The following is a 27,755-nucleotide window of genomic DNA, read 5'->3' as shown; positions in this document are numbered from 1 at the left end:
TGGAATTGGAAAAATATTTTTAGAAATAAGTTTTCTGGAATAAATGAATGAGAAAAATTTTTTCGATTCTGTGTAATGACTGAAAAATAAATTTTCAGAAAAAATTTTTCTAGTTTGATAATAACGAAACATATTCTAGATTTACATAGCACCTTTTACTAAAAAACTAAAATTTTCAAAACTGCGAGTTTAGCCCCTGTAGAATATTTGAAAACTAGATATTGGCTGCTGTAAAAAGTTTTCAAAAATTATTGTCTAGTGTGATCCATGACATTTTGGGGCCGTCTGCTCCTCCCCGGTCCCATGAACCCTCCCATTTTTTAGTAGGAAGTAGATTTTCCAAAATTTCAGAACCTTCTCACTTTCCAGTCGAAGAAAGATTTATGAATTGAAAGGGCGTCAACAAAAAATTCAGGTCATTTCTGACATTTTCTATAGGGTTTCACAGCGGGCTGCACAACAAGTCTAGCCACCTCGGGCTCGACTGGAACTTGCTTGTAAAAATTCGACTTGCATATAAACGAGTCATATAAGTTGGTTCGACTACATGTCATGAATGAGAGATTTTCTATTGTTAAGTTTTTCTTTAGGATATATTTGGATGCAGAATATGCGCATCTTGTCTTTGGATTTTCTGTTAAATAGTCATTTATAGTTGAATTAGCTAAAAAAACCAGTTAAAAGAGTTAAGCAAGTTAAGCTCAAACTTGACACTGTATCGTGTCAAGCTCAAACTTGACACTTTATCGTCGAGCTCGAGCCTGTTCTATGGAGCTGACTAAAGTTTATGAACCAGAAGTTCATATATTAGACTTCTTCTAGATTTTAGAGTATCGAATTGGGTCACAAACGGATGAGGCAGATTTGGACTGGTCAAGCGTCAAGTGATACCTTCAACATTATCATCCAAATCCTCTACATGAGCAAGTTTGGCCTTTTCATTTCCATGGAAACGCTTAATTTTATGCAGTACACATTCATTTTCGATCGATCGCATGGATTTCTCTCATTCAAACCTGAATCTAATTAACTGCGAACCAATTCAATTAGATTCATTTCAATTGTATCTTGGCAATTTCTAGTTTGGCATTTCGACCAATGAAAAATAATGGGGTTTGGGTTTTCGGAACCGAACAAATTTATCGACGTGGCAGTTTTTAAATATTTTTTTCTAATAATATATTATAAAGTCATTAAAATGTGTAAACTAAATAAATATGAAGACTAATTATGAACCGTCCGATCAATTTAATCGACTATTAAAAAAGTATCGTGTACAATTACTTTTTCATAAAAATGGGTGTGAACCATCAAAACCTAAGTTCAATGAGCCACTAAATAAATCAATCTACACACTCTTAATATTTACCTAAAAAATTTATGTAAGGACGCCCTTACGGAGACAACTTCCTCCATGTGGAAAAAACCGAACCATCAGGGGTTACTTTTTTCTAGCGCTTTCCTCACACAAAAAGGGGAATTCAACACAAATTATCCGTAAAAACTCCCGTATTTGAAGAGGAGAATGTATGTCACAAACATTCTTAAGGGGAAGAATGTTCCATGCACCAAATACGCCCTCGTAAGGATCCCCACAGTGATACTTTCCAGCGGAAGAATCTTAAGTGTTACACGCCTACGATAAATATCAACTCCATAATAATACAAAACTTATATTTTATGTATGCTTAGAGTAATCTCGTGACTACTCAAACATCCATGACATGGGCATGATGCCGAAACAGTAATTTCTTGCTAGTAGATCAGCTGTACCGCTAGTTCAATTTAATGCTCACATCTCAACAGCAAACCAGGGATAAACAGGAGTGCTACTTAAACAGAATTTAATAAGATTCACTTTTTCCAAATATTAACTATAAATAACAAAATTGTGCTCATGTTTGAACGTTTAGCTGCTTAAAGTAAAGACAAATGCGAACTTTTCAAACCTGAGCATTTATAATATCACTAAAATATTTGTGCCTTTCTGTCACCCTTTTCCCGAGACTGAAGCTGTAGAGTCCAGTTCTACATGGTCTGGTTGATATGGCCAAAACCTGTAGATTCTATACTTGGCTCCTACCAATCAAGCTCAATGAAGTTTATCAGCATCAGTCCCAATCAACTTACACCATTATGTCAGGTCATGGCAACGATGTTCGATTGCGTCCCCCGCAAGCCTCTCACATACTAACCTGGCTGGCTCACTTTACGCCTCTTCATCAACATTGTTCTTGTTCAGTATAATCATGAGTAGTTGGAGGAACTGACGCACTAAGTAATAGAAGCATCAGAAGACATGGATGATGGGTCGTAAGGAATGCAACGGCATTTACAAGTTCAGCTGCCTAAGTTTGCTTCTGTCCTGACCAAGTCGGGAAAATGCAGAAAATTGTTATCGTAGCCCCCTTGCACATTTACTTGACATGCCTCCATGCTGCCCTAATAATGTCATTGTCTACAAATGGCCGCAGATCCCACATGAAACAGTAGCTTTCTAGTGCCTCCGAGGGTGTAGAAAGATTCAATGATGAAACTATCTTCTCCTGAGCACCATCATTGTCACAACTACATCAATGGTTTACATTTTTCAGTTCTTTTTCCATTCAAGTGCTAGTGCAAGAACTCTAGGTTACCTGCATTACATAATCATCCTCCAACATGCCATACACAGCCTGCATCATCGTGGCACATTCTGAAACACTGGTATTCTGATGATATTGATTAATGTTTTCTGGTTCCTTCAATATGAGTACAGATCAAGTTATAGAAAAAAAAAGACATAAAGGTCATTTAAGGCAACATATGTTAAGAAAAGAATGTTAAGAGATTATTTCGCTGTGCTATATACAGAAATCAATCAGTCTCATTATGGACTTCTGACCGAAAACTTACAGCATATGTAAAAGAACAAGGAATTCTAGGAAAACAGCCAATATGGACAGAATATAGAACACAATCTTTAAAACAGTACAAGTAAACTTAGTGAGTTACACTGGTTATTTGTCCACATTCCCTCTTCAGATGAAAACTGAAAAACATAATCAAGTAGCTTCTTTCCAATAAGCAGCAGTAATTTGACCAGCACCCAGTAGTTTTACTTGCATCCAATTCCCAGCAGTAACTCGGTTGTAGTTTGAAGTTTGAACCAATGTTATCCGTAGCCGGTTCCCCTGTGGGTTGCTCATCCTCATCACTATCATCTATCACCTCATAGAGTTGAAAGCATTTACATTTATGTCCCTTCACCCATTTCTCTTCACAGTTGAAGCAGAGACCATGTTTAATCTGCTCCTCTCTCCTGCAAGGTGATATATTTGATGGGTGTATTGTTATGGCAAGCCGGTCTACTCTCCACCTTCTTGATGGTTTGAGAAGTCTTTACGAAATTTGCTTTGGGCTTTGACGTTTCTCCCGCTTTAAAAGACTTCTTTAGGGCGTATAGGCGACACGATACGTACCGTATAGGTTTAGAAAACCTATACGGTATGCTTACGATACGCTCGTGTATCATAAGCATATCGTTCGTATCGTACGATATGAGAAAACAATTATAAAGGGGCCCAACGGCGATATGAGAAAACAATTATAAAGGGGCCCAACGGCCCCTTTTTTGCGTCATGTTTTAAAGACCTACGCTCCTCTCTCTCTCTTTTCTTGTTTTTAAATACTGCAAGAGATGTGGGAGGGAGAAATTTTGCCCATTTTCATAAAAAATCACTAAGGATTCATCGATTTGGGAAAGTCTAGTAGCTGGTGAAAGAAGTTTTCTCGTAGTGGGAACAGTGGGAAGCTTGGAAAAAGAGGGTTTTTTGGTTTCTAACACCAAGAAGGTAAAAAATAACTCATTTTCACCGTTGAATCGTTCGTTTCTCTTATTTAGATCCTGCATGGTAGTGATGTACAATGGTGAATCCCAAAGATAGGTTAAAACTTACGTGCAATTTTTGTAAACAAATCATACCAGGAGAGATCTCTCGCTTTAAACACCATATAGCTGGTACACACAACGATGTGACTCAATGCACTGGCTCCCAAGAAAACCCATTGCCACCCTATGTCAAGCACCAATGTTTAGAGTTTATTAATGTCGTGAAAGAAAATATGATTGAAAAAGAAATGCATGAGGCAGATGTAGGATATGGGGACAAATATGAAGAAGAAGGAAGTGAATGTGAAGATGTTGAGCTCGAAGAAGAAGATGTTGGTGTCAGTTTGGGAACAGCAAAGGCATCATGCATAGAGGTGGTTCTTCAACTGCAACCAGAAAAAGAAGAGGTGCAAGTACAGTTTCACGAGGACGTGGCAGGAGTCAGTCGTACTATTGGAATTGGTGGTGGTAGAGTACCTACTATGAGGTCGAGAATTGGGTCTAGTTCGACAAAGAATTTTTTTTCCACTTATACTGTTGCTGGTTCTCAGCCTGACATAACTACAGCCATGTGTTCAAAGGATATTGTTGACGCAGGAGATGATACCATAGGAAGGTGGTTCTATGTCACATCCATTCCCTTTAATGCAACAAACTCTTTTCATTTTCAGCCTATAGCAGATGTGATTGCTTCTATAGACCGAGGGTATAAAATGCCCTTTTATCATAAATTGCGAGATAAAATTCTTAATAATGCAGTTAGAGATGTCAAGGCATATTGTGATAAATTGAAATTGAGTTGAAAAGACATAGGATGCAATGTAATGGCAGATGGATAGACAGACATCAAGAACAGAACATTGGTAAACTTCATTGTATATTGCCCCTTAGGTACAACGTTCTTAAAATCTATTGATTTGTCTGATACTCCTAAGACTGTTGATGTTTTGCGTGAGATTTTTTATGAAGTTATACAAGAAGTTTGGCCTCAGAATGTCATGCAATTTATCACTGGTAATGCAGCAAATTATAAAGCTGCAGGTGAAATGTTAGCAACACGATATAGAACATTTTATTGGAGTCAGTGTGCTGCTCACTGTTTAAATCTAATGCTTCAGGATCTTGGTGAAAAAGATGATATGAAGTAGACAGTTCAAAGATGCCAAGAAATCACGAAGTTTATTTATAATCATGCTTATATATTGAATTTGATGAGAAAAATCACAATGGGGTTGAATTGATTCAACCTGCACAAACACGGTTTGCTACAAATGTTTTAACTGTGCAGGGTATAGTCAAGCAAAGAAATCATCTCAGGCAAGATGTTTTCAAGTGATCATTGGGTTGCATATCCACATGCCTATAAAAGAAAGGCCACGACAGTTGTGGATACTATATTCAATGCTGACTTTGGGAATCATGTGTGAAGTTATTGAAGATTTGTGTACCTCTAATGAAAGTTCTCAGATTGGTTGACAATGAAGATAGACCTTCTATTGGATATTTATATGACGCTATGGACAGAGCAAACGAGGCCATTACAGATAATATGAAGGGAAAAAAGTTGTTCATGCCTATATGGAAGATTATAGATGAAAGTTGGTCTGGACAACTTCATCGCCCACTTCATACAACAGCATACTACCTAAATCTTGCTATTAGATATCTTCCCACTTTTAAGAAGGACAGAGAGGTCGAGTATGGCATGTTGGATTGTATTGAGATATTGGTAAGTGATTATAGGGAACAAAGTCGATCGACAAATATGTTACTTGTTATGGTAGCAAGGAGAGAGACATAGCAATTCGATGCAGGCCATCTTTGCGTCCAGGTATTAGAAAAAGGGACTTTATCTTATCTACTTTTTGGTTATTATTTTATTTGTTGTTTCTACCTTCTCATATATTTACTATTTCGTATTTACTTTCCATCTGTTATTAGGTTTGTGGTGGAGCAGGTTTGGGCTTGATTGCCCAGAATTAAAGAAGCTTGCAATTAGAATCCTCAGCCAAACATGCAGTGCAACTGGATGTGAAAGAAATTGAAGTGTATTTCAGCACATCAACAGTAAAAAGAAAAATAGGTTGGAACATAAAAGGTTGAATGACCTTGTTTACGTTCGTTATAATATGAAGTTGAGACAAAGGTAAATTAAATACATTTTTTATGCAAAATAGCCAATTCTAATATATATTTTAAATTTTAACAATTTGTTAATTTTTTCTCTTGTTACACTTCAGGCAAATAGAAGCAGCATCTACGAGGAAGCATCACACTTAATTTGATCCTATCAGCCTTGACCATTTTGATGTATTAGATTCTTGGGTTGAAAAGAAGAACCATATGCGATCCTTGATGAGAAGGATCTGGATTTGTTGAACATTGAAGGACCAGCAGAGATTTCAGAAGAAGGAGGCTGGAGAGTAATGAAATGTTGGTGACATTCCAACAGATGGGATAGAAGCAATTAATGAAGAAAATGAAGATGATGATGCAGATGATGAGGATTATCATTGAATAATGAAAGATGATAACTATAAGTTTTGAACTTATAAATTGTGATGTAATCTAAGTCCTAAGAGGCTAAGACTGATGCTTATTATGTTATTTTGAATCTCTGATTTCTTATTTTGGAATGTGTCAATTGTGTTGTTCATAACTTCATATACATGAATGTTCCTTTAAATACATTTTTCTTGATTTTTTGCTTATTTTTTCGGATTTTTTATGATTTTCTCTATTTTTTTCGGACTTTTTAATATTTTTTAAAAATTAAAAAATTAATTTTACGATACGCTACGCTACGTTTGCGATACGTTACGATATGGCGTATAGGTCGGCCTGACTGTTACGCGAAAGTATAAAATTAAACCCAAAAATGAAACTGGTTGAATGCACTTTATATATATATATATATACACACACACACACACACACACACACATATACATACATATATATATATATATACATATACATATATACACACACACACACACACACACACACACACATATATATATATATACATAGAGAGAGAGAGAGAGAGAGAGAGAGAGAGAGAGAGCTTTCATTGATGATAGCATACCTATACTCACTTGTGCACCAAGCAAAGATCAAAAAGTAACATGAACCCAATGCAAAGGAATGACCAAAAATTATACGCTTCATGAATACAGTGATGTTGAAGGAACTAGTCAATGATGTCGAGAAAAATTGAAAGTAACAAATCCATGGTAAGCATGGCGCATGCAAACAAAAATAGAGTGTGCAGCAGTAAGGCAGGGAGAAATAATGAAAATATACATCATCAACACCAAAACCAGTCACAAGTCAGGTCAAGAATCTGCTCTGCAGCATAGCATGTGAAAGGGCATGGTTGTGGCCATTTATATATTTATCCAAATTGAAGACAGATGCTTTATAGAAATCAACTATTAAGTGAACTCAGTAATGTTTTGTTCACCTGAGTAATTGTAGTTCATATTTTATCCACTATCCAATTGTGCCTGTGGGTGTCACAATCAGATTGCAGTAGTTTTCTATATTTAAAAATTACAACATAACCTTATAGAAGTTACATATCTTAAAACATCGACCTTTCTGCAAAGCTAGCAGGGTTGTAAACATAATTCCAAGCAATATCTGGCCTTACATGGATGCAGTACTTAGGCCCCTTATCAAGGTGATGCACCTGTGGCTTGGGTGTGCCAGTGGCAGAAAGGAGGAGGAGGATGAAGAGAAGGAGAAAGATGAAGAAGAAGAAGAAGAAGAAGAGGAGAAGGAGGACGTACTCACTGTCAGATGTAGTGGTGGCAGGGAGACAGTGGTAGCCACCACAGCGAAAGAGAGAGAGTTTCATCTTTTCTATTTTTACTTTTAAACCTTCATTTATTAGAATTTACAATAACTTCCTAAACTTTCTACACACACACATATAGATACATGTATAGAAGAGTATTATCATCACTCATGGTTGCTAATTTCAGTGTCTTCGACCTTCCATTTCCTTTATTCATTGTTCAATCAATTCAAAATGTGTCTGAATCATTCACTAACTCTATCTTACACCTTCACGCTAAAGCCACTAACCTTGAAGGTAACTATTAATCTGGACACCAGACCCAAATAAAAGATGTGTTCAAAATGTATCTGGAGAACGTTAAGATACAATTTTCAGGAACTTTTAGTGGCAAGGGATTTCTAGCGAGACTGCCTACAAGATTTATTTTTCTTACAAAAACAATGTAAACTATTGGAGAAGGAAAATAATAATAATAAATGCTTTCCCCTTGTATTATTGAAACAACTTACAAGGAAACCACACATCTGTTTAAATCTTTTCTGAAACAAGCCACACTACACAGTTGGATATACAAAGAACGCATCATCATGATCTTTCAGACAACCTGACTGATGCAATACTAAATTTTCACAACAAGCATGTAACAGCATCACATTTACCTCCTCCGCCCTAATTAATGGATAAACCAAACCATCATCCTGGAGCTCATCCATATAATGTGATAATTTCTCAATTTCCTCCTTAACTAACACAAGCACATTCTCCATGAGACACCCAAGTTCATCAAGAAGGGTCGTTGCTGAATGTAGGAAAAATAAACATTTTAGAGATAAAAATAATAGAACTAAACAAGAGCAACATATACACAAAAATCACAGCATATTAATCAAACAGCATGAGAGGCTGCATCATTACATCCATTCTAGTCCCCCTTCCATCTCTCTCTCTCTCTCTCTCTCGCTAACATATTAATCAAACAGCATATCAATATGGAAGATCCAACCCTGCGCTGTATCCAGCTCCTGTTTGGACACGAAGACTACAAATAGGACAACCAGTAGTATGGCACGTCAGAATATAAATCCCTGAAGATTCTTCAAGTATTGTTCTTTTCTTTCAGAAATATGGTGTGTTAAGGCTTTGACGTAGCCCATACAGATACCAAACTAATTAGGTTCAGGATTTGATAAAAAGGAGGTTGAATTAATGTTCAGAGCAAACTTGTAAGGTTTAGTTATTTTATGTAGTGAAATATGGTTTACAAAATTTTATACCAGATCCAGATCAGACCTGAGTCTCACATAAGAACTGGAAATTTTAAGTATAAGAACACTAGTATTATTTTCTTGGCCATGGACTACTCTGGTCCATGAAACCATTACAGAAGCACAAAATTATCCCTTCCATAAGGGATCTGGTAAGGCCCAAAGTTCATTATAAGGTACCTCAAAAGATGGACTCATGTCTCAACCCACCTGTTACATGGTCACAACATAGCATGCCAATGCAGATATTAGAGAGTCTAGATAAAGTGATATTTAACTTCTAACTCAGTTCACAAAGTGGAAAAGATCATTCAGGAAAAGTAAAAAGATCTGAGAGCTCACCCTTCACTATATGTTCATGGATTCCTTGCTGGCACATGTTCACTTTACATATTCACACATGATGACCCAGAAAAAAAAAATCAAGTCAACAATCTCAGTTAAGTACAAAGATGCAGGTATAAAATTTAAAAAAAAAAAATCAACCAAAAGCAAAAAATGAGTTGTTAAAGAAGCTATATTGTCAAAGTCTCACTTAGGCTCTCAAGTCTCAAGCTTGGCCGATTGACTAGGCTAGCTGGTTGTAGTCCATTTGCCATTTTAAAATGCCTAGAACTTCACCTAGGATGCTTAGGCTCACTTAGGTGCTAAATAGCCTAGGTTTTTAGTTGACAACCTAAACATTTACTTTTTCCACTCATTCTTTTGTTCATATTTTGAGACAGAATTTTTTCTTCTGGTTTTTGCAGTTTTTTACTATTTTGTTATTGCATGTGATTTTGCATTGAAAGTGTGTGTCTATGCATTCACATGTGTGCATGTGCACTTATAATTATAGTTACAGACCTACAATTCATATTTAAGTATCCAACTTGCATATATGTATTTCCTCCTTAACATTTTTTCTTGTTTATTAGAATTATAATTGGGACAATTTTACAGCAAGCAATGTGAACACGAACTATTATTACATTGAGGATTTCTGTTCTCTCTTTTTTCCAGTTTTAGGCTTTATTTTGGGATTTTAGTTTTAGAAATTAGAATTAGGGATTTAGCGGTAAGCATTTTCATGCTCTTCAACATCGGAAAGCATTTACATTTATTTGTAAGCTTATTTACACTATATAACTTGTAAGCATTAGTTGTTCAACTTCATTAAATTTGATCTTTTAAACTTTTAATTATGCTTGTCATCATGTTGTGAAATGTTTAATGTGTTTGTCCTATTGTGCATTTAATTGTTTTATTATTGTCAGGTGATAGTTATAAGTTCTTCATCGAGAACCTCATCACTTTTCTTATTAGTTTTAATAATTAATATTGTACTTAATGCACCTAGTCTGGACTAGACTCTAGGCTCATCTAACTGCCGAGGCAGCACTTGATGCTTTTAATGACATAGTTGAATCATTTTTTACTATTCCAACAATCTTTATGTGACTGCACATAACTGTGTATGTGTATATACGTGTGACTATCTAGCAAAATTTAGTGTTGTATTTTATTAGTTTCTACATTTTCCTTTTGTACCGCTTAAAGCCTTAAAGTGCCTAATCTAGCATAGATGCACTTAAGCCGTAAGCAGTATTCATTGCCTAGGCTCCACGTAACGTTTTCAATAACATAATGAAGCAGCAAACTGCTGCCAAAACGGAAGGTTTTCCCAGTTCAACCACAAACAGAATCTGAGGTATAAAGCCCTTATTGTTAACAATGAAATGATAGGTAAGAGTCTAAGACATTCTTATAATTATAAATTCTGGAATGATTAGCAGCCCTAGTTGCAGGAAAAAAAGAATACAGACAAGACATTTCAAGTTAAATGAAGTGATATGTTATCAGCAACGACAACATTGTAAAGTGGACACTATTATTAGCTAACGAAGGGGAAAAGGCCAACAGCATTGGCCACATTTTGGATGGCCTCAACCTGGTAAAATTTTTAGGCCTCATTTGTTTCCGATGGTCAACCAAATAAGCCTGTGTTTTCTCCATTTGACTGAAAGTGTTAACAAACACCAGGCATCTGTTTACTGTTCTCCTATTTTATCTTTCTTTCTTCCAGGAACATGTCCGCCATCTTTCCAAGGAAGGCTACATATTCTTCCTTAGTGCTTCCATATCATGTTAACCTATCCAGTTGAGCCTTTCTGCTGCGAGAATGCAACTGACTTGCCATGAAACAAATACAAGGCTTACCATTCTGACCATCTTTGTTGCATCGAATAGAGCACCATTTCTCATTTTCTCACACCATGAGACAAACAACCTTCGAAAGTTTGACATCAAGCGTGAATCATGGCACTGCCCATTTTCATGGATTAATTTCTTTTCCAATAAGACATTTTTCTTTAATATGCCTGAAATAAATGGACCACTGAGTTGCCAGAACACCAAGAACTGCACACTGTCCTTCACAATTCAGTTCTATCTGCTTGGCGACATTCACAAGTATGTCCTACCAGATGAGTAGAACCCCCTTGGGTGAAGATGGGCAGCTTAACTAATATATGATGATGGATTTACTATTTTTCTGCAGAATGGTCGCAGAATGCTTTATAATGTAGATGTACTTGAACACAATTGAGATAAAAGTAGATCAAGAATACAATGTCATTTCTTACACTTGTTTATGTTGTCTATGTCTGTGTGTTGATGCCTGCATCCTGCTTCAATGTATGACCTCATCCATCCGCTATTATTTGCTTCCATAATCTCTTTGATGACAGTAGTCTTCATCTGTAAGGGAGGCCGCCGAAATAACTCTGTTATAATAGTAACATTATATTCAATAATGATTATAGATGATGACAGGTGTGCAGGTTCCAGAATTACCCCTAAACATAAAACGGCAGTCACATATGAAAAACTATGGATGCCAATAGAAAATGCCTGACTAATAAAGAGAAGCTATACAGATACTGGAGGGACTTGGCATGCTAGGAGTGGGAGTCAAACCATTCTCATACTTCTGTAGGCCTGTTTCAAGTTGGAGAGACTTTGGCACCCATAAAGCCAAAGCAGATCTATCACAAATCAGCTTGGCCAAAGCTCAGGTACCCGAATTTGACAAGGGGAACAAACGCTCATTTCCAGAAAGGATGCCTTAAATTTTAGTGCCTAGAAGGCAACAAATTTAGACATAAGTGCATTTAAATATGAGGAAAGATCTATGTCACATGGGTACGGGTACGGGTGCCGGTACTGGTACGAATACGGACCATTTTCAAAAAACTTGGGTACGGGGGTACGGCCGTACACACACACATATATATGTCAAAAAATGCAGAAAAATAACATATTTGCACATATCTATATCAAAAATTACACAATCAGAATAACATATTGTCATATTCATAAATACATTCTCACCAATATCAAATGGATTTCTTCTCAATCAGTATAGAACATGCAATACAGAATAATGAATATGCAGTCTATGCAGAATAAGTGAATAATTGATTCAGTATATGACGTGGGAAGGCATGCATCCAAAGAATAGATCATTGTTGGACAAGGCATACCAAAATACGAATATGATGTGATAAAGCTTGGAGTTCTTTTCAATTTATCAAAGGACATGCTCAAAAGACATCGGACTTGGGTTCATCAGCAGATTGGGATGAACCCAACGAAAAACAGAAAACAACTACGCAAAGAAGATGGACTCATTGAGAATCAACTACGCAAACAGAAAACAAGAGATAATAGTGAAAGAACAGAAACAATACAACGCCCAACGGTCGTCGCCGGAGGTGAAGGCAGGGGCAAAACCGATGAAAATGAACTAAAACATGATAAAAACAAAAATATACCGCCGTCGTTCGCCTCCTGCCGTCGCCGTTCGCCTCCTACCGTCGCCGATCAGTCGCCGTTCAACTGTCTTCGCCTTTCGTCGCCGGTCGCCGGCCGTCGCACGATGAGAGGAAACGAAACCCGTCGCTGTTCGCCTCCTACCGTCGCCGATCACCATCGCCGTTCAATTGCCTTCGCCTTCACCGTCGCCGTTCGCCTCCTACCGTCATCGGCCGTCGCACGATGAGAGGAAACGAAACCCTTAAAACGAAAACATGTTTTAAGGATTTCAAGCTTTTTTTTAAACGTTATAATCATTTAAAACTTTAAAATCTAAAAATCGTTAAAATAAAAAAAAGACGCATTTGGACTCGGTCAAAGTTGACCGTACCCAAAAAAGGTCAAAAATGACCTCCGGTACGGTCAACGCACAAAAAAGGCGTACCCAACCCCGTACCCGTGTCGTACCGGTACCATACGGGTACTCCTCCTTTGGAGGAGCACCCGTGTGACATAGGGAAAGATATAACGAGAAGAATAGTAAACCAGACCGAGGGAACCACATGGCATAAGAGTATATTGACATCACATGATAATGATAGTATATTGATATTTTTCTTTTGCTACAAAAAATTAATTTGTATGGATTTAGGGGCTTAGACCTTAAACTTGGAGGTCAAGCATTATTTACCAAGGGCATAATTTGCATAATCTGGTAAGGGCTGCCATGGTAAATTTGCCAGTCATCATAGAGAAAAGAACAGTACTACGTACTAGTTGTATTCTTGTAACATCCACACACATCCAAGGGCTTTAAAATAAAAACTACAAAGTGCCATCAAACATGTGCAAAATATATAAAAATGAACATACACTTTAAAAAAGTATTATTTCTGTTGGTTCTAAAATAGTGGAAAATATAATTCATAATTGGGTAAAGAGAAGATATTGACCTTTATCAAAAAGCAATGACATCATACACAAAGATGCAGCATGAAAACGATTTCAAAATGCAATCTAATAACCATGAATCTAGTGGATGTAACTCACTAACATTCATAAAAGATATTTAAAGGCTTAAAAAGTTACTAGTCAAACAGCATTTCTGGAACCCACCAAGTGCAATTCTTAAGGGAGAAAGTATACAGAGAGGAAAGTTAACGCAAAAAATAATGAAATGCTGACCTAGTTCCGATTTATAGGTTGAAAGAAATCGACCACCAACATTTACCAACTCTTCAAACTCAGCAACCCTGTCATACGTACATATTACAACAAACCATGTATATAAAACAGGTGATTATTTGATTAACAAGAATGCCTGAATGTGAAGCCAAAAAAATTTAAATCAACAGTATTGCTGTGATTTTTGCTTGATCAAGAGATTAAGAAAGTCCATTAAATTCAAAGAATCCAAGACGTAAGGACATATACTTCTCAAAAGGTTCCATGGTTTAACACATTGTCACATATATCATTCCTGGGTTTTCATCAGTGAGAATTTTCTTGTGTACTAATTGGGAAGTTTTTTTTCTTGGAAAATTCTTGGGAATGCAAAAATTAGAAAATATTTAAAAAATATAAACATTATGAAATTTTGATTTTTCTATTACTTTCTTTACAAAAACATCAATACTATTAAAATGTTAAAATAAACCTTAGAAATTGTTAAATAAGTTAAGAAAATATTTTTTGTGGAACAACAGAAAAAAACGGATTTATTTTGGCATTTTGTCCAAATGATCATGTTTTTTCCTTTTCAAATTTTCCTTTATTTACCAATTTTTTCCATTTTTTGGGAAAAAATTCAGATGTTTGTCAAAATGGTAACTAACATGGTCATAAACATCAAGAACTTCATTACCCATTGAAATTGAAAATGATGAAATGACATTATTACTGGATTCAGGTTTTCATGAGTCTTCAAAAGCCAAAATGTAATGGTGGAAGAAAAAGGAACTGTCGAATCTTAAAGTAAAAATAGAAATTAGAGAATTTATTTATCAGTTCCTATTTCCTTAAAAATTTTAAGGAGGATCAAAGAGAGGGCCCGTGAAGGACCACATATATGGATTAACTATTTTTTAATAACAATACACACACAAGTGAATCCGATAAAACATGGTTTATTATCTACAACAATAACTTCATATCAACAAAAATAACAATGTGTGCTATATGGATATCCTGAGAGGACACAGCATACACAGTTTTTGTACTTTATCAATCTGTATAGAGTTGGCCATTTTCCTTCTATTCTTTCACCTGCCCCAGCCTGCTTCCTTCTTTCTTTTTATTTTTTTAACTTCCCCTCTTCTCTCTTCTTCTTATTGCTTGACAAATACCTTACTCATTATCTCTTTACCTTTCTCTTTGTCTTCCTTTTCCTCTTTTGCTTTCTTCTTTCCCTCTTCCTTTTCATCCATTCTTTTTTCTTATTTTTATTTTTTTAACTGGTGTACTTTTGAAATTGCAGTAACTAATCTTCTTTCCAAATTAGGCATGTTTAATTTTTGTGAGGGTAAAGATTATCGAGATTGTATTTCTACTATTCTGCAATGCTGTATCGCCAAGAAAGCATTGTCAAAGAGGCAAACCTTTTCTTATGATACATATCACCTCAATATTTGAAATTTACGATGTTAAATTCAAAAAACGACAGAAAACTGGTAATGCAAGAGCATTCTTTACCTTGTCATGAAATCTAGAAAGATATTGTAAGCCTTCTCGCTAAAACCAATTAACACCTTATAGTCTTTACAGTCCATGCCACTGATACTACCAAAAAAAGACCACAAGAAACGGTATAGTAAACAGAATAATTCAGAATTAACAAAGAAAGTGGGAACCACTAATATTCCTTTCTATTTTTCCCTTTTGTGTCTCATATAAAAGCTGTCAACTCATAATATGTGGGCTTCCTAACTGCTCTTACATTTTATTTGTTGTTCTTTTCCACTATCAAAGTCAAACTTATATTTTAAAGCAGCTCCTGAGTCTCAGTTATATAGCTGGCAACTCAAGAACTCAGACTAAAACCACTACAGGACCAACTTGGAATTAACCTTCTATGTAGTCAACATCTTTAGGTTGGCCTGGTCAGTGAACCTCCAAAAATGGATTAGGTGGTGGCATGGTGCTAGGCAGGCCAAAAACAGTATAAGGAAGAAAAGAAGAGCAGGAGAAAGAGCAGGAGGAGGAGGAGGAGAAGGAGGAGGAGGAGGAGGAAGAAGAAGAAGAAGAAGAAGAAGAAGAAGAAGAAGAAGAAGAAGCGGATGTTTGATTGTTTAAAAAAAAATTTGAAGAACTTTGCTGGAAAAGTTTCACCAGGTTGAGGATAGGGATAGAAAAGGTTATCCAGCATAAACACCTTTTCAGTGTTTGAAAGGGATACAAAATTTTCTTGAATTTGTTTTCAAGTGTTTCACTGGTGAGGATCAATACGCTGGAACTCAAAAACTTACCTTTGAGCTTTATGCCCGTCCCCAGACATCAGTAGGCCCTGCTTCCATAATGAAATTAAAAAACAGAGCTCAGTTACAAGTTACAACTAGCGGCAACTCACAAATAATAAATTCAATCAGCAACCTTCACAAAAAAGTATAACCACAAAACTATTTTCTTTCCTGAGGGACAAATTTGTGGAAATGGCAACTATCGAACCAGAAATCTAACCATAAGGAAATGGCAACTATCAAAACAGAAATTTAACCATAAGGAAACTATCTCCTAGCGCAGGAATTCTATCTCATTCAACTGAAAGGGAGATACTTCAATAATGAGCCCTAATGACTCAATGAGTAGATTCATAGTTTAACTCACATAATTCAATCAAGATTTGCATAACCAAACATATAAGAGCAGACCACACAAAACCATCACAATTCAACCTATTTAATTTGTAAATTAGGCTAAACTTGGTTCCTTCTGGTTTCTTGTTGATTTCTTACTTTCCTTTTATCACTTTCTTCCTTATACAATTGTACTTGCTTTAGGCTTATTCTTGAGCTTCTTTTTTGTGAATCTGCATTTATACATATTTTTTCTCATTGTTCGCTCTATCGCCATTTGCCTCAAGAGAGAGTTGCACTACAGTTGAGGTTCCACACTTGAAGAATTCACGCCTTCGTGGAATTTTGCAACTAGTGACCATCTTATATTCAATCCACTCCCCCCTAAGTAATCAACATGGAGCAATAAGAGGACTTGCTCTTCACCCCTTGTAGGCTCTGTCCCTTGCAGACTTTTCTTATCTGGTCACCACCCATAGGCAGCCCTCGTGGCCAATCACGACAAAGACTTGCTGATAATGGTATTCAAAAAATTAATATTCCGATAAATTTCTTTCTCATTACAACTGCTTGCCTTCAAATGAAAGCAACCTTGATTAAAGTTCGGTCTCAATTCTTAAATATCTAGTTCTTAACAAGTCAATCTCCATGGTATGACATAATTTGTCATTTTTAATCATATTTCTAACCAAACTTGTAATCCTAATTTGATTCTTTCATCAGGCAACTCAAACATACATGATACAATGAAGTAGTCATAAAAGACAATTTAAGCAACTTCAATTCGCTATGAGAACCTAAACTTGAATGAATTTGTTTAGCATATAAGTAAACAAATCAAGGTCAAGCAAGAGGTCAATTGTGTTCAATCTACTATATTTATCTATTTTCATGATCCATCCACCAAACAATTAAATAACTCATAGACAAACATTGAAATCAGCTGTGCTAACAATCTATTGCATGTTTGAATGTAACCTTCAACAAACTAAACAAACAAGAATACATACTTTAATTGCACTATACTAAAAATCTGCTCACCAAGAACGGAAAGCTCTATTTAGTATGATCTCCAGCATGTCCTTGGGGGGTGGCTTTGTGTGCCAGCCCTCCTAGTTATGGTTCAATAATATGATTAATTATAAAACTTAATAAGAGGTCTTAACCTAATCCTACAACACCTACAATAATCCCACCCTTTTCAAATCCCATTATGTTGCCATAACTTCCTTAAGTCATCCCTCGATAACCAATTAAGACTCTAATTATTATCAACACCCAAAAACACCAACCGTACATGTCTCATACCTCCCTATAATTATGGAAATGTAGTCAAATCCTCAATTGTCCGAACTCTCCAAATTCAGCCCATACACCAATATAAAAGCTTATTTCATTTCAACTTAATGCAAGAACCAGGCCTAATCAAGTGACATTTAAATAGTTTTTCCTATTTGCATTTAAATATCAGCTTCAACTAGGGGCCAAGAGGGGACCGTATGCATCACAGCCCTCTTGTGAGTCCAAGAAAATATGCTTTCTAAAAACATGCTGAAATTGAATCCACACTCAGTTCACTCAATTTCTCTTCATATTGAAACCTGAGGAAACCCCCAAAATTTACCCAACGTAAGTACCCATGAAGCAAACCTGGACCAAGAGAAAGCCACTACATCATAAAACTCATGCCATCAATTGTTAAAGCTGGAATTCCTTAATTCAGATGGGCAAGCTAATCGTCCAAACCATTAATCCAAAAGAAAATTAACAATTAAAAGAGAAAATTGAAAATCTCAAACGATTTTACCATTGGTGTTAGTGCCCTTCTTCTTCCTTGTGTTCCTCTCTCTCTCTCTCTCCCCTCTTCTCTTTCTTCCTCCTTCTTCCTCTCTCGTGCTCCCTTTCTCACTCTTTCATTCTCTCTCTCTCTCCCTCTCTCTGACTCTTGTTCTCTCCCTCGCACTCTTTTCCTCATTCTCGCTTAACTCCTCCTCTATTCACCCGAATGAGGAAGAAGAGAGGCAGTAGGGATCCCCATAGTTTTAAAAACTTCCCAAATAGCCCATCTTTAAAGAACGCAGGCGTAACAAATAAAGCCTCACCTGGATCAGCTGCACGTTGTAGGGGAACTTTTTTTTTTTGCCGGAAAAGTTGGTGGCCGCCGGAGAATGAGTTTCCCTGCATGGAGAGGGAGAGCTCGCAGGTTGTCCACTGCGAAAATTAAAATGGAGAAGGCAGGATGGAATAATTGGGGTCCCCTTCCCCCACAAAAACTTTTGGAAAAATCACATAAACTCGTTGGCTTATGTAAAAATAACGATTCACTAAAAGTAAACGAATGAAAAGAACCCCTTAATAACAAAGACACATTAGGTTTATATAAAAATAACAAAAAATAATTTTAAAAATAAAATATCGAAGAACCCCTTACTAACTAAGAAACATTAGGTTTATATAAAAATAACAAATAATTTTAGTTATAATGTGTCATAACTCATAACATTGTAACACTATTATAGTGTTATACATTATAACACTATAGTATTATAGTATTATAATGTTATAACACTACAATATTATTAGTGTTAGAACACTATAATAATACTATAACACTATAGTTTATATAACACTATATTATTAAAACATTATAGTGTTATAACGTATAACATAGTGCTATGACATTATAATACTATAATTAAAATTATTTGTTATTTTTATATAAACCTAATGTTTTTTCGTTAGCAAGCGGTTCTTCAATATTGTCTTTTTAAAATTATTTTTGTTATTTTCACATAAACCTAATGTGTCTTTGTTAGTAAGTGGTTCTTTTCATTCGTTTACTTTTAGTGAATCGTTATTTTTATAGATGCCAACGGGTTTCTTGATTTTTTTAAAAGTTTTCGTAAGGGAATGGGACCCCGGCTATTCCACCCTACCTTCTCCAAAGGTTCCAAAAATTTTCATTATAGCGTTATAACACTATAGTGTTATAGTGTTATAACACATTGTAACATTATAACACTATATAGTGTTATAATATTATAGTGCTATAACATAACACTAAAACACTATAGGGTTATAGTGTTATAATACTATAACAATATTGTTATGACACTATAGCACTAAAACACTATAGTGTTATAGTGTTATAACAGATGCAGTTATGTGTTATAATATTATAACACCATAGTGTCATAATATTGTGTTATCACGATAGTGTTATAACACTATTGTTATAATACTATAGTGTTATGATATTATAACACTACATGTTATAATAGTGTAATACATTAATGTTGTAGTATTGTAACATGTTATAACACTACAGGTTATAACATTATTATTATAATTTATAACAGTACAAGTTATAACACTTGTTATAACACTACAGTATATACTAACACTACAATATATACATATTACATGTATTACAGTAACAGTACAATACTAACTTGTATATATTGTATATACATGTTATTGCAATATATACTAAGATGTATATATTGTATAAACATGTTATAACAACATATATTAACATGTATATATTGTATGTACATATTATATATTGTGATTGTAACATGTTATTGTTATATATTAAAACTTCCTTAAGATGTTTAGATGATCATACAAAACTTGAGGGAAGGAGAAAAACTCATTTCACTGTCAATTGAAAAATTGTTCACCGTACATTTAGTGTTCCATAAGAAAAAATTTCTGGCTTTGTCCCTGAGTTAGAGTTAGAGAGAGAAAGAGAGAGAGAGAGAGAGAGAGATCACTTCGCTCAACAAGTCGCCTCTTAGAAAATTCTCTTCAACTTAATACGAAAGGGCACTCCCTCTCCTTGTCTTGGCTTTATGTGTAAATAACGCAGCATATGTGTGACCAAATTATGAATTTTATTTAATGAGGAACCTTATTTTGATTAATAAAAGTTTGTTTTAAAATAGAGATATATTTCAAATGATAAAATTATTATATCAAGGCAGTTATGTTGCAATTTCGAAGTTATTAAACACATGTACAAAATGAAATACAATCTTCCGAATTATATCAACCATCAAATGACAATCACCATGCCACGGCAATCAAAATACCATCTTCCAAATTATGTCAACCATGAAATGGCGATCAACATGCATGGCCAAAGAAAGCTAGTTATCTTCGTTTAACATGTCCTATTACATTTCACTAAGGTCGTGTTTGTTTCACCGCGGAACTCAGATCCACCGTGATCTCAGATTCATGAATTTAAGATCCAACCACCCCCAAACCCCTCATATGACCTTAAATCGATGGTTTTTAACATGTTGAGATCCTCAATTCTCCCAAAATGCACCTTTTTATGCAGCCTCAAATCTTGAATCCAAGGCTATCAAACACAACCTATGATTTAATTGGTAATAATATATATCTCTTTTAGGGCCGTTTGATGGATTGGAAAAAAGTTTCTGGAAATAAGTTTCCTGAAATAAAGGAATAGGAAAGATCTTTTTCATTCTCATTTTGTTGTGTGTGTGATGACTTAGAAACAAATTTCCAGAAAAATTGTTTCTTAGTTTGATAATAAAGAAACAAGTTTCAGGAAACTTGTTTCTTAGTTTGGTGACATTTGGAAACCTGTCTACCACATACACAAAACCGGGGCAGCTCGTCTTATAGATACGCCGAAAGCCATCTAAACACGACGTCAAAGAAGAAAAGGAAGACGAGATAGGCAAAAAAATGCCCGAGAAAATACATTCAGCACTACTTATCAAAAGATACCTATTTTTAAATCCTTATCATGTATATATCCATCATCTTTTGAAGACTCGTAATAGGATCATAAGATCTTCAATATGATTGTTAAAAGATATTTTCCTGAAACAACATACATATTGTCTGTTCGTATTTGTGAAACAACATACATTCTTCAATATGATTTGCAAATAACTCGATGTGCAGGATATGCAATTAGCAGGATAATTTGTATGAAGAAGAAAGCAGCTATCTGTGTGAAGAAGAGACTACTCCTGTTAGTGTTATGGCTTTCATTCTCGCATGCACATTGATGACAAAATCGAGCAGAAAAACAGCGATACAGATGAATTCTTGCAAAACCATAATTACAGTATACACAACAGAAAAGAATTATACTCGACTGATATTACAGAATAACGAACATGCATAATTTAATAGAAAGGCAATAAAAATGAAGCCTCCTGCTTGCTGAACCCTTCCTGAGCAGCATGCAGCCTCAGAAGATACTGGACAGGGTTCTCTTCCCTGGTCAACAGATCAACAAAATGTTGAGAATATCTGCCAATTCTCAATTTCTGGCTTCTCCTAACCTCTCCTTCTGTAGGTTGCAGATCACCTGCTAGTAGATTCAGCAAGGTTGATTTTCCAGCTCCATTGGGCCCAACAATTTCCACCCTTGTACCCATGTCAACGCCCACATCAACATTGTTCGATTGTTTGAAGAGAAAACGTAATAAAACAGAAAGCGGAACGAAATTAATGCAACAACAGGTCAAAGATAGGAACAGGTCAAAGATAGGGAAACAAGCAAGTTCCCAACAGAGTTTTTCCCTTTTTGTTCAAACGAAAGGGAGGAATACGACAACAGAAGTACAAGAGAAGAGAAAAGCACTGTTGGCGAAAACGAATGAAACTACGTAGATAAAACATACAGGCATCAAAGAAGCAGGAAACCCATCGTCAAGATCACAGGCTGGAGAGCACATGCATCCCATAAATCGACACCAATGAAAAATGAAACTGGGGAAAATGAAAGAACACTCCGTAGACAAAGCGAGATTTGGGCGCTTCCTTTTAAGGGTAACGCTCTTGTAGTTCTTCACAGATGAAAATGGTATGAATCGGACCCGATAATAATTCTGACGCAGAAAAGAAAACATAGGAATACAGAAACTTGAAGAGAAAAAAGAAAGCCAGGGACAACCAGTGAAGAGAACAACAAAGAAGGGAAAGGAGAGAACAAAGGAAAGGAAGGACGCAGGTTAGGGTTTTACCTCTATTGCCGCGGGCCGAGACGTCCGGGGGAGAGAAGAGGAAGGCAGAGGAAGGGGGAGACGAAGAGAAACCCTCTCCCGCTACTCCAGAATCCTGCCGCCCCTTCTTTCTTCCTCTCGCAACAAGACGGAGAAGGAGAAGGAAGCCAGCGGGCATTTTTTCTTCTCCGAAAAAATTTTTCCACCTCCGAGGGTGGAAAGATATTTCCGGAAAAATAATTCCGGAAATCAACTCAACGGGCATTTTTTTCACTCGCTTGTTTGATGGGATGATGGGGAGGACAAATTAAAATTTGAATTTTTTTTCTAGAACTGCAGTGTAATTGCGAAGCTATGAATTTTTCTTGACGCGACCCAAATTATAGTATCAAAATTTTAGTTGAAATATAAATTTTTATATAGAATAAATATTTTTTTTAAATTTACATGGAAGTTTTTAAAAAATATTTATTTTAAGGAGGCTGGGGCCTGCCAGCCCCCTGGCTCGGCTTTTGATTGGGAGGAGTCTGGATCTTCAAAACTCTATTTAAGAAATGTCAAATCAGGCCTTTTGAGTTTAAAGACAAAAATATCTAACTATTATTTGTGTCATATATATATATATTTAAAAACCTGTCACTAAAAACATTATAAACCGTTGTATGTTCATGGTACGAATTATTTTTCTAGGGACTGTGATGCCAAAGTGTAGGAATTGTTTGAAGATAAAAATATCTAACTATTATTTGTGTCATATATTGTTGGAAGTGAAATGTGCTTTAGGAAGGTAAAGGGTGCTTCATTCACGTTTATCAAAAGAACATTGCCTTCCCTTCTTTAATTTTGGCCATTTTAGTTGGAGCTGGCGATCACTGATCATATAAAAGATTTGTTCGTGCATTAGGTCACTTAGAAAGTGAAGTTCTTTTCTCTTATATATATAAATATTGTCCCTGTCTCTGTTTATGTTTCAGATTAAAACAAATTACTACAATTCGTCCTCATCAGTCGACATTTTTCACAAATCTTATGAACAGGATCTCTTATTTTCATATTTGTTGTTCCTTAATTCTAAATCTACTCTTTCAAAGAAAATAATGTTTCAGCCTCAACATTTACTAAGGAACACCTTGTTTCTGTTACAACATGCTGTAAAAAATTGATGTGATTTAGAATTGAGCAAATATATAGATTGGCTGCCTCCATTAGCGAGCGTCAAGGGAAAATTTGATTGATGTTTGGTTGATGTTAAATTTTGCACGGCTGAAATTTTACCTAATGCCAATTTTTTGTAAGCAAAAAAAAAATTTATAAGACATCTTAAACGATGTGCCCTAACGTCTCACTTGAGTATTGCAAAACGGTCCCCTTGAAGAAATTGAAAACGGGTTCTACAAAGTATTTAAATGCAAATTTATGAGATTATATGAATATTGAATAAGTGTGACAGCAATGGTATGATTCAGAAGATCTGATTCCATCTCCAAATTCAGCTCCTCGGTAGATATTAAGCACTTCTTTCTTTTCTTTCAAGGTCGACGACCTCTTTTTCGTATTATTTTGAAGCTTAGGCAACAGAAAACCTTAGTTGGCAAACTGACCGAATTGGCTCGGGGATTGCCCGAGTCAGCTTGGATTGCTAAAAAATTTGGTAACGAGTAAAGGTTGGTCCGACTTGGTTCGATTCAGCCCAACTTGCTCTAACTCATTTGATTCAGCTGCAGTGATTTACATTATAGTTATTTTAAAACTTGATCGAGTCGACAAGTCAACTCATTGACCCAATGACCCCGATCATCTGCCGTCTGAGTCATGAGTTTACCGACTATGCATAAAATAAATTCAACTAGGCCAATAATAGACAAAAAATCTCCTGAACCAAGAGAGAGGGAGAAGAAAAAAATCTCCTAAAATGCATTGAAAAAGCGTTCTCCCAAAGCACCAAAAATGTTGGCAGGTGTTCTGGAATATAAGCGGCAATCAAACATCCTCTTTTATTGTACCCAGGGCGAGGGCTTTTTATCTTCTGTTTTGCAGTTTTTTTTTTTTTTTTTGTTTAAGGAAATTTTCATCTTTAAAAGACAATTTACTTCTTCAAACTTTGCAAAGGACACTTTTTTTTTCCCATTTTTATAGTTCTCGGGCACTTTGATCTTTTGGCCTCTAAGATTGAGTTGAATCTGCAGTGCCCACATATTCAATCTGCTTTCCCTCTTTGATTTAGTTAAAACAAGCAATTCTCTTTTCCCGTCTTGTTCCAAAAATGGGGCCGGGGCTCTTGCAAAGAATACAAAGAACTGCTCTCTCTAAGTTGATATTCTCCGTCAAGAATGATTGCACTTGGATTGTTGGTTTGGAGATGTCAACATATCTGATTTGGATTAGATCAGGCATCTAATAGAACCGTTTAAAAAAAATCAAATCTAAAAAAAGTAAAATCAAATTAAAAAATTGGATCGAATTCAGATACTCGGATCAGATTTAGACCATATATTTAGTTTTAAACAAAATATAGTACATCCAACACCCTTATGTTTTGATAATTGGCCAATTTTAGTTCATAATTCGGATTCCGATTTGCATGTGAATGTGAAAAATTGGATGTGGATCATATTCGAATTGTGAAATTAAAATTTAGATTTAGATTCATAAAAGACTTTTCTTTGTTTGTGTTTGAATCTGAATATGGATATAGTAAAAAATATATGTGATTGGAATCCGATCTATTGACATCCTCCACGGTATCTTAAATTTATTAGGTTGCTTTTCTGTTCAGTCCTCTCTCGATTTTGAAAAAAAAATAAACATTCATTTTCTACAAGAATAAAACTTTTATCCAAATTATTTTTTGCTGCAACACTTTGGTAGGAGCGTGGTGGGCTACGTCACCAGGGTGCGACAACCCTGGTGACGCACCTGCATCAACGTGAAGTGGGTGTGGATTAAGGTCCGGGTGTTTCCCAAATTCACACCCAACCCACACCACGTTAATTTGAGTTTATTTTTTTGGTTTTTTTAATAAATTTATATAATAATAATAAATTAATAATAATAAAAAATATTCTTACCGCACCGCCATACCTAAATTTTTATTTTTTGAGATGTACCGTGCCAGCACCCGCATCTGCATCTGCACCCCACCCGGCATCTTGGTGACATGGGTGGCCGGGAAAGATAAAAGCGGGTCAACATCTAAAGTGATACAAAAGGGAGAGAGGAAGAGATATCTGTGGGACAAGAAGGCAGGATCCGACAGCAAACTGGGTGAGCCACATTCTTCGCGTATGCACACAAGAACTGGTTGCCTGACCCGACGATTCAGAATCTATAAACCATCACAGAGCAAAGAAATTTTGATTGAAATAGGATTATTCAAAGGCAGCGAATTCGGATGAGTGGCTCGGCTTTCTTGAAAACTATGGCTGAAAGTAGGCAGGCAACTTGCGAAGCCATGAATTTTTCTTGAAGTGATCCAAATTATAGTTTCAAAATTTTAGTTGAAATAGAAATTTTTATATAGGATAAATTTTTCTAGTTTGCTTATAAAGGATAGGAACTGATGAAGTAAACATAGCATCTCTTTACGTACCTTCTCTTGTATGGACAGAACGGAGATGGATTTGTGATTGGAGAAGGAGCTGGTGTTTTGCTGTTGGAAGAACTAGGACATGCCAAGGTTCACAATTTGTTTCTATTGTTTCATATTTTTGACCAACTCTTTGTTTACTCTAGTCTATTCTCTGGAACCAACAGCAAAGAGGAGCTCACATATATGCAGAATTTCTTGGTGGTGCCTTTACCTGTGATGCATATAACTTGACAGAGCCACATCCTGAAGGTATGAGAAGAGTATCGGGTAATTGTTTCCTGCACCAAAATTTCCATCTCATAGATTCTGTGAACGACTGTCGTAGAAATCCATTTATATGTGTGTGTGTGTGTGTATGCAATTGATTGACCATTCTTTATGTTCAATGCGGTCAGGGAACTTTTCAAAAACCAGATGTTGTACTCTTGCTGTTGAATATGAACATGCATAGACGATCAGCAAGGACTTTTGTTTTTCCTTTGTTCCGTTATCTGTTTTGTTCAGTTCACAAACAGGGCAGGCAATATAATTTTGTGTGCTTCAGTGAATATTTACCAATGTTTTCAAATTGCAGACACGATGGTTCACTGTCGATCACGAATATAATTGTGGCTAATTGTTTGCTAAATACAGGCAATACGATCAGGTTGGGTTCATCCACACATCGATCTGGAAAATCCAGATACAGGCATGGTTTGTATTAACTTTTCTTGAACGAAGTACCTTTGTGAAGATATACACGAAAGCAACACGCACACACCCAAACTCACATATTTGCAGTTTCTCTGAAGGCATGAAACGGTGCTATTCAGATTCTTAGAACTGTGCTTTAATTGATTTTATGGTCCCAACTGCTCACTAGATTTTAAGTGTCAATATTATGTTGTTTTGAATCTGCACAAACATTGAGATAGAGTTGACATGTACCAAGATCAACTGATCTCATGTTGCAGGATGCCAAGCTGCTGGTTGGCTCCAAATTATGTAAATGTATTATTGAGAACCTGGCCTCATTTTGCATTTGTGTAGATAAGCACCAGAGTAAGTCAGTGACACGCTCTTCATATTTTAATTAATTTGTGCACTTGTATGACACCATGTCCGTCTTATAAGACATCTTAGACGATGTGCCCCAACGTCTCACTTGAGTATTGCAAAACGGTCCCTTGAAGAAAATAAAAAAAGGTTCTACAAAGTATTTAAATACAAAATTATCAGCTTATATGAATATTGAGTAAGTGTGACGGCAATGGTATGATTCAGAAGATCTGATTTCATGTCCAAATTCAGCTCCTCAGTAGATATTAAGCAGTTGTTTCTCCTTTTTTTTCCGCTAATGGGAATTGCTCGGGTCAGCTTGGATTCCTAAAAGATTTTGGCTTGACTCGCCATAACTCGGGCTGACTTTCCACCGATTCAGCTGCAGTGATTTACATTATGGTTACTTTAAAACTCGACCGAGTCGATGGGTCAACTCATTAGTTCGGTGATCTGCCAATCAAATCCGAGTCACAAATTTGCCGACTATGTACAAATCAGATTAAATCCGTGGGTACTACAGGGGTTACGCCAATAGACAAAAAATCTCATGAACCAAGAGAGAGGGAGAAACCTTTGTAAAGTATATAAATACCGTAAGTAAACAA

The 27,755-nt window shown here is 35.9% G+C and overlaps 1 protein-coding gene across 11 annotated transcripts; it reads right to left on the bottom strand.

The window, feature by feature from the left end:
* Positions 1-1,797: 1,797 nt before the first annotated feature.
* LOC116264394 (uncharacterized) lies at positions 1,798-22,743 on the bottom strand. Of its 11 annotated transcripts, none has more exons than XM_031644579.2 (9): positions 22,542-22,740; positions 16,201-16,241; positions 15,428-15,514; positions 13,922-13,989; positions 11,566-11,706; positions 9,284-9,325; positions 8,336-8,475; positions 2,637-2,741; positions 1,798-2,546 (listed from the first exon to the last, which is right to left on the bottom strand). In XM_031644579.2, exons 2-9 carry the CDS (start codon positions 16,227-16,229, stop codon positions 2,418-2,420), a joined length of 741 nt encoding a protein of 246 aa, XP_031500439.1. In that variant the 5' UTR covers positions 16,230-16,241; positions 22,542-22,740; the 3' UTR covers positions 1,798-2,417. The 11 variants fall into 11 exon arrangements, 9 of the variants coding, with proteins under 9 accessions (XP_031500439.1, XP_031500441.1, XP_031500440.1 ...); XM_031644581.2 differs by having other exon boundaries at positions 15,428-15,508; XM_031644580.2 differs by having other exon boundaries at positions 15,428-15,508; positions 16,201-16,238.
* Between the last annotated feature and the right edge of the window lie 5,012 nt (positions 22,744-27,755).

Source organism: Nymphaea colorata, chromosome 11 (assembly GCF_008831285.2).
Source record: "Nymphaea colorata isolate Beijing-Zhang1983 chromosome 11, ASM883128v2, whole genome shotgun sequence".
Taxonomy (NCBI): Eukaryota; Viridiplantae; Streptophyta; class Magnoliopsida; order Nymphaeales; family Nymphaeaceae; genus Nymphaea; species Nymphaea colorata.
Note: the sequence above shows the minus strand (reverse complement) of the source record. Positions and strands in the feature narration are given on the sequence as shown.